General features: G+C 36.3%; 2 protein-coding genes across 2 annotated transcripts; one reads left to right on the top strand and one right to left on the bottom strand.

Annotated features, from left to right (window-relative positions):
• The first annotated feature begins 1,186 nt into the window (after nt 1-1,186).
• LOC113736278 (peroxidase 24-like) lies at nt 1,187-2,855 on the top strand. Its single transcript, XM_072084027.1, has 4 exons — nt 1,187-1,426; nt 1,624-1,803; nt 2,059-2,224; nt 2,433-2,855. The coding sequence occupies exons 1-4, from the start codon at nt 1,187-1,189 to the stop codon at nt 2,843-2,845; spliced, it is 999 nt and encodes a 332-aa protein (XP_071940128.1). The 3' UTR covers nt 2,846-2,855.
• A 4,557-nt stretch (nt 2,856-7,412) lies between these two features.
• LOC113738146 (acyl carrier protein 1, chloroplastic) lies at nt 7,413-10,136 on the bottom strand. The gene is made up of 4 exons (XM_027265342.2): nt 9,952-10,136; nt 9,350-9,454; nt 8,618-8,740; nt 7,413-7,825 (listed from the first exon to the last, which is right to left on the bottom strand). The coding sequence occupies exons 1-4, from the start codon at nt 10,006-10,008 to the stop codon at nt 7,697-7,699; spliced, it is 414 nt and encodes a 137-aa protein (XP_027121143.1). The 5' UTR covers nt 10,009-10,136; the 3' UTR covers nt 7,413-7,696.
• Between the last annotated feature and the right edge of the window lie 3,425 nt (nt 10,137-13,561).

Here is a 13,561-nt window from a genome sequence, read left to right as displayed (position 1 = left end):
CATGATTATTTTTTTTTTATACACTATCAATATATATACATACGAGTTTGGTATAAATGTATGCCACGTATAAATGACATACATCTACACGTGTTAGTACAATAAATTCACTAAATTGATAGTGGATGAAAACATAATCCTTTTTATATTACATTATTTTGGCGACTAAAAGATACAAGTATTAACAACCTTTATTTAGGGTAATGGTTACAAGGAAGAAATCAAAAGAAAACTGTACCCATTTTTTGAAGCTATAGTCCAAAGGAGAAGTGCTCATAATTGGATGTAGTCTAACCATCGATTTTGAAAACAGAACTTTGTACTGAAACTTGGAAATTTTCCAAGTAATTAATCGGCTGGTACTTGGTATTAGTAGGACTCTTAAGGCATACTAAAATGTTAGTTCACTAGCAAAATTGATCAATGTTATGGCACATAATTGTGATTGACATGATGATATCACAGCTTATAATGAGAGGAGTTCATTGTTTTTAGCCTCTCTAATAATCATCTTTCTTTCCTTTTTCTTTATCTTTTTTTGGCCTTTTAGTTTACTAAAACTTAAAGGCAATAGGTTTCCGTATTAGTTCGAGGTCACCAAAATGTAAACAAGAAAGTGTATAGGAGGTTATAACACTACACAAAGGAAAGGGACAGAAATTTTATTTCCTCTTACTTGGAATTCAAGCTGACGGTGGAGCACAAAACTTTACCCTATCATTGACAGGGTATATTATTATTGGATAAACTCTCAGGGATTGGTCTGCATCCATATCATTAGATCTCTACGCTGACTTTTGCTGTCATTATCATAGAAAGTCAAAAAACTTATTGAGAAAAAGTCCAGACATGCAGGAGAAAAGTGACACTGTATGGTAGTTCTATCTAAACTGGGAGACGAATGCCACTTGAAAATATCAACAAATAAGTCTTCTCACGACCCTTAGGCTAAGGCCAAATTACAGGTTGATTTTTATAATCTCCTGAAATTTCCCTCTTGCTTCGAATGGGATTGCTCCCACTTCCTATAAAAGGAGGCCACACTACAAGGTTTTCTGTGTGCTTCTCCAACAAACTTCTCTTTCAGCTTCAGTCTTCTAGCTACTTCTTGCTTGTGATATTACTCTATTTTCCTACTTAAATTTTACTAGCCAGATTTTCTTTTTTCAAACAAACAAAAAAAAAAATGAAGTCTGAGTTTAGCCTTCTGCTTTTGCTCTCAATTATTGTGTTTGGAGCCATTACGGTTACAAACGCAGGAGGTGGTGCCCCTGGTGGTGGGGGATTGAGACCTAACTTTTACAGGTTTACTCGCTGTCCCCAAGCTGAGATGCTTGTAAAAGCCCTCACAATAAGCAAAGTGCGAAGTGACCCTACCTTGGCTCCTAAATTGCTTAGGGTGCACTACCATGACTGCTTTGTTAAGGTAAGGCCACTATTTTCAGGCCTGCATGCAATGCATGCATATCATGACTCATCATTTTGTTCTCGGTTGAATTAGTGAACATCTTTTTTCATGCATGTAGAAACAGTAAGGACAGCCATGCATTCATTTTTGAGGTGGGCTGCTTTGGCATTGCTTATATATCTTGCTAAATTAAGTTGAACCCACTAAAATTTCAGGGATGCGATGCCTCTATACTCCTGGACACCGTTGGAACTAATCAATCAGAGAAGGATGCAAGACCTAATCAAACACTAGGAGGCTTTGAAGCAATTGATGATATCAAGGCACAAGTGGAAAAAGCTTGCCCGGGTATTGTATCATGCGCAGATATTCTTGCATTGGCTGCTCGTGACGCTGTTTCCTACTTTCCTTTCCTGTAAGTGTTACCGCTATAGTGATATGTATACATATATATACATATATAGGAGAAGTAGATATAATTGCAGTTTATGTCTGTTATTAATGCCCATGCAAGTATACAATCATACACCGTAGCTGGCCTGTAGGAAAGATTCAGAACCAGCCAGCACCGCATGAAAAACCAAGCAAAAAGAACTTTAGAGATGACTTGCAATCTAGTTAATATCACTCATGTTATATCTTGCGCGCAGTTTGGACGGAATTTGTGGGAAGTGCCAACAGGAAGAAGAGACAGCAGGGTGTCTCTTATATCTGATGTCAATGGAAACTTGCCTTCTCCATTCTCAGACTTTCCTACCCTTCAACAGTGGTTTGCCAAGAAAAATCTCAACGTTAATGATCTCGTGGCACTATCAGGTAAAATCATCTGCACTACAAAATTAATTAAGATTAATCATAACATACTACCTACATAATTCACTAGTGTTCTTGTTCTGACAAACAGAACACCAAATAATCCCCGAGATAACATGAATGCAATGGAAAAATGTGGTTATCCTATGAATTCAAAATTTCATGCAAAAATATTGTTACTTATTCATATATTAAATTTTTGTTGAAATAGGTGCACACACCATTGGAGTAGCCCACTGTGGAGCTTTCTCGAGAAGGCTTTTCAATTTCACTGGCAAAGGTGATATGGATCCAAGTCTTGATGCAACCTACGCTGAAACTTTGAAGCAACAATGCCCCAACCCGGCCAACCCCGCAACAACTGTGGAAATGGATCCTCAGAGCTCTCGTTCATTTGATACTCATTATTTCACCATTCTCAACCAAAAGAAGGGCCTATTCCAATCTGATGCTGCACTTCTAACAAATGCCGGTTCAGCTGCAATCGTGAATCGGCTGCAATTTCCAAGAAATTTCTTCTTTGAGTTCGGAAGATCAATGGTGAACATGGGAAACGTTGAAGTGCTGACTGGAACCGCCGGAGAAATTAGGAAAAATTGCCGCGTTATTAATCCTTTAGCATGAAGAAAATTTTTGATTTGTTGAGGAAGCGTGCTGAGATGTCAATTGACTAAGTAGTCTGATCATCTCTCTTGAATTTCTTTTTTTTTTTTTTGGGTTTCTCTTTCTTGACATTGTATCGTTACTGATAATTGTGTTTCAATTGTTTAAACTGCGCTGATGATGAATAAATTGATTTTCTTAAACTTTGACCTTGTTTGATTTACTGCAAAGATTTACCTCAAATCAATTTCCTCATTTGTGACTATATAACTAATGAGACTTGACTAATTTCTTAATTTATCAGCATTTTTCCTAAAGAAATTGGCTAACTTTTATAGGTTAAGGGAAAGCAAATATTTTCCTATGAACATTCTCAAGTCTTCCACAGCTGGACTTTGAGATTTATCATCGTTTTTGTACTGATCATCTTGACATTTGCTACAATTATGCTACCTGTCTAACATATTTGTTCATTTTTTGGTTTTTTGACCTCTGTCATTTTTGTTCTTTAGCTTTTTCATACTTGATTTTCTAAATGCATTGCATTCTTGTGTTGCCAATAAATTTGTGTTAGTACTTAATTCGGGCCCAATCTTAGCGGGAGACTCCTAATTGGCTGTAAAAAAAAAACAACAACTAAGCGAAACTAACCCTCTCTTGTTAGTTGTCAATTGTCTTCCAAATTTGTTGACTTCATCTCCTACTATTTCCTTTTCATATACTCCCTACTTCATGGCCAAAGGAAAGAACAAAGACGAAGATGACAAAAGGAAAGAACAAAGACGAAGATGACAAAGTAAGACAGTATATTAATCACGAGTTGATACATAATTAGCTGCATGATCTCAACTGTTGTGGTTCGAAATTAAAATTGATTGCTTTTGATTGGTTAACTAAACAGGTTGTGGTGGTAGAATATAAAGTTTCAATGCATTGCAATGCATGCGAAAGAAGTGTTGCAGAAGCCATTTCCAAAATCAAAGGTTAATTTCTTCCTTTCTCGGGCTTATGTTTTCACTGTTCATTCTTCATTCACAAGATTTTTGCATGCATTGATCTCGAAGGTTGTATATTTCTTGAATCAATACATGCACGTCTAATCGTGTTAACGTAAATAGATCTTTAGGCAGGAGGCAGAGCAACCATCCTCAAAATCTGGAACATCTTTACAAAAGATTTGGATATTCATCTTTTCGTTTAATTTCCTTGATCAGATAATTCTTTGAAATGCATCCTGAATAAAAATAAGTTTTGCCCCACAAAAAAGTAATCAAGATTAGACTAGAGGAAGCCCCCCCCCCCCCCCCCCCCCCCCCGAATAACTTCCTACGCACAAATTTCATCCTACGAATTCTTAAACCCTGAATTTGCTTCTGTAATGTAAATTTGTACGTCTGTTTCATGGCAACGATTTTAGAGCGCTCATAAATTTCTTTCTGTTTCGCCTTGGTATATTGCAAAAACCACAAAATGTAGGGGTTGAGACGTTTATGACGGACATGCCAAGGCAAAGAGTGGTAGTGAAAGGTAGAATCATTCCTGAAAAAGTTGTGCAGAAAATTAAGAAGAAAACTGGAAAGAGAGTGGAAATTTTGATCAACGAAGAAGGTGATGACACACATTCAGACAAAGAAGATGGAGATTCAGCATTACAAGAAACCTCAGAGCAATTACAGATACAACAACCTTTGGTGCTCGACCCCTGTTGGGATAGTGAGATTTATACCATGTTCAGTGATGAAAACCCAAATGCTTGTTCCACTATGTAATCTATTTGCAAGTGCGTATGGCAGCTTCTGTAAAACTTGTCGGCATACATTTGCTATTTATGCTTTTGGCTTTTCAAATTTTTTGTTGAATGGAGAGAGTTGGAGTTGGAATAAAAAAGAAAGTTAAAAATTTTTGGGACTATTAGATGCTTCTTTTGACGCTAGAAAATAAGATTTTTGAAACTAACGTTTGATTTTTTTTTTTTTTTTATAAAAAGTTCTTCAAATGCAAATTGTTTCAGCTACAAAATATTTTGGTATGGAATTATTTGAAATATGAGAATTGAGAAACTAGTAACTAACAAAAGTCAAAAACACAAAGCAACTTGCAGGGTCCAACTGGTGCAGTGAGTTTGACAATTGTTCTTCTAATGTTGTACTATTCCTTTAAACTCCAAATTAACCGCTCCTGCCTATTATACTACTCTGTCGTCAAACATGCCAACCTGTAGATCATACAGAAATCCTAAATGAGCCCACATTGATCATTGGTCATGATCCCAAAATTATAATAATCATGGCATCCATCATATATACTCATTTTCCCCACAATTCCCTCTTGTCCTTGGACTCCTCCAGTCACTGCAGTCTCCAGGAAGTGGAGATACTGAGTCCATCATCATTAGAAAGAAAGAATGGCCACCTTTTGCTTTCTAGTGGCACTCATTGCTGCTTTACTAGTTTCACCATCACTTTCTTTATCTTCCACTTCTCCGCTGAAGAATACTCCCACCATTTCTGCTGCGCCTACAATATTGCCTGATCCTCCACTGTCCCCGAACACAGAAATATCACCAGATATTGCTCCTCTCTTACCTTCTCCTGGATCTACCACAACGACGATTCCCTCGAATCCAAGCCCTCCTAATCCGGATGGAGTTTCATCAGTTGGCCCTGATCCTGCATTTGCACCAGCAGGGTCCTTGCCATTTTCTTCAGCAGTGAATCTCAGTCTAGCAGAGTCTGCAGAACTTCTGAAGTTGTTTAGTTTCATATCCTTTCTGGTAGTGCAGGCTCTTGCTCTGTGAGGTACCAAACATGCGATTAATATACCATCTGTTGGCATAACTTGGTTCATAGTTTCTTTACATCTAGCTGAGTTCACAGAAGTGTCCATATTCTTTACAGAAGATATATGATGTAATGAATGGTATTCAATCCTAGCATATTAAACTGTATTGTTTGAATGCATAGTTGTTAGCTGACTTTCAGTGATTGTATAACCTGGGATAATTGTTCGCTAGCATTTTTCATTAAACTTAGCTAATATTGATTGGTACAAATGCCAAAGGATAAATCAGTTTAGCAAAAGTTGGCTGATCAAGTTTTGTAGCTGACTTCAGAATTTGTTGGGGGCACTTGCACGGTTGCACCACAATTTTTAGCCATAATACTTCAGGTCTTCCAAGATGAAACCCAGAAAAACGACTAATAACAAGGTTGGGAGAGTCTAGTGTCTTGTGCAGATTGGTGTAAGATTTAGAGATGGGTTCATAATTATGGACTAAACAATGCAATTACTGTTCAAACATCAGATTTAAATTAAGGCCTGATTCCTGAAGCTTCTTTCCAGCAACTAATTTGTCCTATGTTGGTAGAGGTAGCTGGAGATGATTAAAAAGGTGAGGCTGCACATGTAAAGCAGCCAACTTGTGAACACAAAGACTGCTCCTGTTTACATAAAATACTACTCTTTCAAGTCTGTGAGTGGAGTAAGTGTGTGTGTGTCACTAGCTTTGCTTTATCCTACAAATTAAGTGATTAGTGCTAATGGGGCACATTCAGTGCCACAGTTCAGGCTTTTGAGTAGTGTACGAAGTTCAGGTGGCCCTTAAGCATAAAGGAACTCATTCAGAAAAGGTAAATAAAGGTGCAAAACAAAAGGAAAAGTCAAAGACCCTGGACAAAAGGCAATAAAAAGTTTGCGAGGAAATCTGTAAGCCAATTTCTTCACAAACTACAAATGTAATGAGAGTTTAGACATAATTTTGAGTCTGTGTTATAGTTTATATGCTCAACTGCGACAGGTTTTGTCCCAAGTAGATTGGCAAAATTTCCATCTTAAAAGTTCTCAATATCAAGTTTTAACAACATAAATCAGTGCATATCGACTGCTACCTGGGGTTACACTCGAGGATTCAATGAATTCCTGCGCCCCTTTGTTCTTTTTTACTGCTTTCTTTGCGTGCTTAAATTCTTTCCTTTTCACTAGATCTTGAAGCATAGAAGCCAACCACTCTGCAAAAGAGATGGGCATTCTGCAACATCACTTGTCCCAAGGATACTCAAGGAATCCTATGCTCGCCTACCAGATTTCCATCAAGGAAGACGCTTGCTAGAGTTCCGAAGAACAAATCCTAAGGGGATGCCACGGAAAACTAACATTATGTTATACTTTGTGCGTAAACACGTTTTGTTGGGCAAAACAATAATTGTTATAACATTGACGAACCATTTCCGCAGTTGACCCAGACTTTGGAGGTTTATCTATCGGACGCTAAGCTGATTATTTCTCGTTTATCAAATGTCAACGCAAAAAGGGCACTCAGCAGTCAGCACCAGTACTACAAAATCCATGTTAAATGGACATTTTAAAGTCTGCAAGTCATCATCGTTGTTGCATTAAGGCTGAAATGAGGAAGAAATCCTGATGAAAACAGCTCAAAAAAATGAACAAGCAAACCCCTGTAAGTAGTGAGACTAAACCCAAATTTCACGGCAGGGAATATTCAGATTAAGCCTCAGGCCCTATATACCTCTACTCTAATCAGGACATTCGTACTGGGGGTCATCACCCAAAAATCATGATAATGTCAAACTACAAAATCCAAGAACTTTTGCCACATATAATTTCCGAAACAAAAATACATCTTATGGAGTGGATTCCCAATTATAATGAGAGTCTGAAAAAGGAAAAGGCAATGCAGTTTCCTTTTGGAAGAAATAAATAAGCCTAAACAACACCCAGATAAAGTTTGTTCCAAGAAGCTACGCATGGCTCTTCATAAAACCAGGTGAAGGTGACAATAAAGATTTTACGAAGATGCAACTACAATGCCAATCCTACATCAAAACCTATTTGTGCAATTTGCAGCTCAAAAATTTAAGCACCCTTGTTCTCGATAAGCTTCTCAATCAGATCAGCGGCATCTTGAACAGTCGCAATGTTCTGAGCACTTTCTTCTTCCACACTAATGCCGAACTCCTCCTCAAGCCCCATGACAATCTCAACCTATAAAATAAGGCAAAGTCCCATTCAGTTAAAAATAAGGGAAATGAAAATCAGCCAAATAAAATGTCGCCATCATTCTCCAAGTGGATAGAACAAATAAGTCCCACAAAAAAGAAAAATAATCTGACAAATCATACTACCTACTTTTTAAACAAAGAACTTTTACGTTCTCCTGGCACTTCAATCAACTCCAATCAAATCATCTAGGGGAAAAAGAAAGAAGTAGAAATGACCTAGGAATCTGCAAAATAAGGTCTTTATGGGCTAAAGAAACTGCAATTGTAGCATGAGAGGGAATCAACTTGGGGACTGTGAAATATAGAAGACAAGCTCTGGCAGCATTTGCTGTATTTTCAAAACCCAGGACAAAAAAGTTCCAATTTCCCCCCTCAATACCTCACTGCATCTACCAATACATGATAGCAACTATGTTTTTTGCAAGCAGAGCTTTGCCAAGGCAACCAAGAGAGCAAGAATGTTTGGAAAACTAGGGATTTATTGGTATAAAGGTGCAAGAAAAGCATGTGAAAAATAGTTTGCTTGTTTATTTCTAACCAATGTGGTCATTACAGCAGAATGCAGCAACTAGCAGGTAAGTGACAGCAAACTATCACATGTGATACGCTATTATTGAGAAGAAATTACAAAAGGGAAAAAACAAAGAGTTATACCAGAAAAGATCAAAAAACCTTTAGCTATGCACACTCCTAGAAAGACATAATAGCATATAAACTTGTGTGAAAATGTGAAAGATGACATCACAAAAATTTGCCCCAGCAAAGAACAACTTACAGTGTCAAGAGAATCAGCACCCAAAGATGCAAATTTTGAATGTCCAGCAACTTCAGATTCATCAGGAAGAGCCAGCTGCTTCCTCACAATCTTACATACTTTGTCCACTGTCTCTGGTTTGGCCTGCTCAAGTAGAAGGCAGCCTTGAATAATGACAAATAATACTGCATAATTGACAAATACTGGACGCATGTATCCCTACATGTACCACAGATGATGAAACACACGACCTATAATATTTTCAGGCACTTTTCCAATCTCAAGCAAATCCAGAATTCTTCCAAAAAACAACTTTTTAAACCATAAAAAGCAAGAACGTTAAACAGCCTTAAATTCTAAAAGGCTACAAATAACAAGCACATGGTTTATCTAAAGTTAAGCCCAAAAGGGGAGAAAAAACTTGAGCACAATAAACCAACTTATTATAATTGCAAAAGAAATCAGAATCACATGCCCGGGTAACATTCTTTCCTGGTCTAAAGTTACTCTACCACATTAGGTAATGAAAGCAGAAAGGTATACCATGGAACTCAAACACAATCAGGTTCAGCACTGCAATCTAACTAGACACAACTGCCCACAATAAACTTACTCATCACGAATGCTTTTCCCTTCTAAAGGTAATGGCATTAGACTAATTGAATCTTTTAGAAGAAATAGCTAATGGATTTTAAATCAAAGAAAACAATGAGTCAATTAAGGCAAAAAAGAATGGCAAGGACCAGAACATACTGCGCAGGACACACGGAAGCGAGCTGGCTGCACCCGTAGAGAAGGGAAACTTTTCCCACTGATAGAGAGCGACACCGAGCCCAATTTAGAGACCCTGTTGACTGCCTGCATGAATCAAACACCAAAAGAATCAATGCAACCTGGCTCGGACCAAGAATCAATCTGAGCAATAGCCAAAGATCTCTGCTTTATTTCCTATATGAGTCCCATAGACATCAATCAGATTATAAATCAATTCATAGATAGCTCCATGCATCCAAAACTTAGAGGCCTAAGAATAGTTTAATCATAGAGTAATCTGCAAATCCCAGAAACGAGCCAGAAAAAAGTGAAAAGGATCCAAATTTTATCCCTTACGACTAAAAATTAACCTAATATCAGAACAGCACCCATGCTGAAAATTCAACAAAAATAACAAAATCCATGATTGAATCAGAAAACACTTGCAACCCATTTGCTTGATGAATCTAAATTAACCAGAAAACAGAAATCAAAACACTCAGAATAGACAGATCAACAATTTCTTTAATGTTCTATGCTTGAAAACAAATCCCAAAAAGTAAGGAGCAGAGAAAATGAAGATCAAGAAAGATTGAATTTACCTGGTTAGGCATGAGTGAGCAGGAGAGGGAGGTGAAGGATCCTGTAATTGAGGCCATGGCTGGATCAAGAGAGAAAAATGGATCTGAGGAGAGGAAGAGAAGGAAGGAAAATTGGGAAGGGAACGAAGTGGCGGAGAGCACGAAGAGCGTGTGGAGTTTACTTTGAGCACGGAGGAGTCCGTGAAAGAACAAATATATAGAGAACCCTTATGGTTTGGTTTTTGGTACTGTGCTACTTGGTTTGTATCGAAGATGGTCTGTTTGGACGCGGGGACATTGGACAGATTCGGAATCCATGGGAGGCCTAGATGGGAATTTGGGCCCTTGGGGTTGGGGCATAATTTGAACTTTGTACTATGGGTTTAAACAAAAAAACAAACAATTTTTTTTTTAAAAAAAAGGGGTGTATCTGAACATCAGATTATTCTATTCACAAAAAAAATTAGATTATTTGGAACAAATTTTGATATAACACTTTTTTGTGATTTGATAAAAGGCAATTCAAAAGATAAGAATGTATTTGAAACGTGTTTATGATAAAATTAATTTTTTTTATAAATAATCACCTATCTAAACAAATTCATTATTTTAAAAAAAAAAACTTTTACTTGCATCACAAACATGTTTTACAATCAAATTTTTATTTTTAATCATTTTTTATTTCATATATATCACATCACAGATAGTTTAATAATAATTATTTCTAAAAAATTTTCAAATACTTCCATCAAAATACACTCAATATGTTGTATCAAGTTCTAGCTAAATGGTATGAGGTTAATGAAATATATATATATATATATATATTTGAGGTGAGATACAACTTTTTCATTCTTATTTTAACTATATTTCCTCTACAAATGTTCACTATATTTCATCTATAAAAATTTTACATTTGAATTCAATGCTTAATTTATAAAAATTGCTCCTTGTGTTTCATATGATTAGAGTTAAAAAAAAAAAAAAGTACGGTTAATTTGAGAAAGTAAAAAATTTGATTTTTTTTTTCGACATGCAACATGACTTTATTGACTTCCTAACACATGTTGAGATAACTATTACTCATTCTTCCCTTTTTGTCTTTTGTTTTAATCAAAAACAAAAGCACGTCTTCTTCTTCTAATGATATTTTTCTCTTAGCTAAACTTACAAGACATTTTTGCCTTGACAATTCTAAATACCATGGAACAGATCATGTCACTGAAATACCTTATGTAATTGTAAACTTTATTTAAGGAAAATGATGAATTAATTGCACACCTAACACATGCTTTGTCTGTAAAAGAAATGAAAATTAAGATAAAGAAAATACATTGTTCATGTTATGCGCCAATATTGATTAGGTCTACGCAAAATTAAATAAATATATTCAGTATCTAAATATCATCATATTTTTTGAAACTATTTTAGTTTTTTATATTTCTTTATAAATTTAAAAACTTGATAATCTACCTGATATAAGTAGTTGTATTACATTTTGACCACCAAAATCCCGCTTGAGGGTGCGTTTGAGTAATCAAGAATTTGAGCACCTAAATAACTGTATCAGGAATTTAAAATCAGGAGAAGTAGTATTCATTTTCTTCAATAAATGGGGGAAAACTATAGGAATCGAGGTGATTCATACTGCCAAACCCATCCCCTGTTTGGCTATTTTCCTGCGTTGCGGACTTGTTTGGCAGCAAACAAGGACGAGCAAGTTGGTCAGAAGTCTCCAGGCACGTGTAGCTGCAGCTGTGATGCCGGTCCGTGAAGCCTGTCTGACAATCCGACGGTGTGTTACAACGTGGCCTTATTTGGACAGTAAATTTTCAAAGAGAAAAATGCAGTTTTGATACCTAAACTTTGACGCACGAGCGGTTTTAGTCTCCAAATTTTGGACGAAAACAAATTTGGTACCCGAACTTTCAATTTTGAACACATTAAGTACCCTTGACGATTTTTTCCCAAATTGTTACCGGAAAAAACCATGTGACTGTCACGTGTCCGGCCAAAATGGAATTAAAAAAGGCAAAAAATGCAGTTTTGGTACCTAAATTTTGACGTACTAGCGGTTTTAGTCCCCAAATTTTGGATGAAAACAAATTTGATACCCAAACTTTCAAATTTTGAGCACATTAAGTACCCTTGACTATTTTTTCCCAAATTGTTACCAAAAAAAGCCATATGACAGTCACGTGTCCGGCCACAATTGTATAAAAAAAGGCCAAAAAATGTCAAATGCCATTATAATACTAAGTATTAAATTTAAGGACTAATAGCCTAATAAAGAAAAAATCCAAGGACTAAATAACATCACATGAGTCAACAAAACCCAAGAACCGATACAAATGAGCTCCAATTCCAGTACATTAATCTAAGAATCAAGTCACAAAATTTGTCTGGAATTGGAGCTCATTTGTATCGGTTCTTGGGTTTTGTTGACTCATGTGATGTTATTTAGTCCTTTGATTTTTTCTTTATTACGCTATTAGTCCTTAAATTTAATACTTAGTATTAGAATGGCATTTGATATTTTTTGGGCCTTTTTTTATACAATTGTGGCCGGACACGTGACTGTCATATGGCTTTTTTCGATAATAATTTGGGAAAAAAATGTCAATGGTACTTAATGTGCTCAAAATTTGAAAGTTCGGGTACCAAATTTGTTTTCGTCCAAAATTTGGGGACTAAAACCGCTCGTGCGTCAAAATTTAGGTACCAAAACTGCATTTTTGACCTTTTTTTATTCCATTTTGGCCGGACACGTGACAGTCACATGGCTTTTTCCGGTAACAATTTGGGAAAAAATCGTCAAGGGTACTTAATGTGCTCAAAATTTGAAAGTTCGGGTACCAAATTTGTTTTCGTCCAAAATTTAGGGACTAAAACCGCTCGTGCGTCAAAGTTTAGGTACCAAAATTGCATTTTTCTCATTTTCAAAAATAATTATTACGTTTTTCATAAACACATTTTTCAATCACACGTATATCCTTTTTTTTTTTTTAGTCATCACTGTGGGTATCCGGGTCTACACCCGACTAATCCCACAGCGCTCCAGCAGAGCGGGCCTGACCGATGCTGAAGAAGATAACAGTTGGGTTGCTGCCCGGAATCGAACCCAGGTGAAACTCATCTAAGGAGGCTACTTCCACCAGCAGACCAACCCTGCACGGGCGTAAAGGGTTTTTCATTTGGTTCTAGAATTAGTATGAACTACCATGCATGGGTTTGTTTGGTTATCCAAATTTGCAAAAAAAAAAAAAAAATTTGTCCTGTTTACATCATAAACATAATTTTTATCTCAAACATATTACATTACAAAAAGTGTCACATTATTATTTTAGATAATTTTTTCCAAATAATCTTCTATCCAAAGGAGCCCACTAATGATTTGCATACAATATCATGAAAATATTTTTTTTTTTTTTTTTTTGGTGAAACATCAGTAAACATGTAGAGTTGTACAAATACCAGTAGTATTTTCCTAACTTTCCTTTTCCTTTACTTTTATTATTTGACGTGATGCAATTCTTGAAAGGGAAAGAACAACCACATGCCTTCCCACCAAACTTCATTGGTTTCATGCCTACTTCAATCAATGTACTCACTTTTTCTCCTCCTCACATTT

The sequence above is a fragment of the Coffea arabica genome, chromosome 3e, assembly GCF_036785885.1.
Source record: "Coffea arabica cultivar ET-39 chromosome 3e, Coffea Arabica ET-39 HiFi, whole genome shotgun sequence".
Classification (NCBI taxonomy): domain Eukaryota; kingdom Viridiplantae; phylum Streptophyta; class Magnoliopsida; order Gentianales; family Rubiaceae; genus Coffea; species Coffea arabica.
Note: the sequence above shows the minus strand (reverse complement) of the source record. Positions and strands in the feature narration are given on the sequence as shown.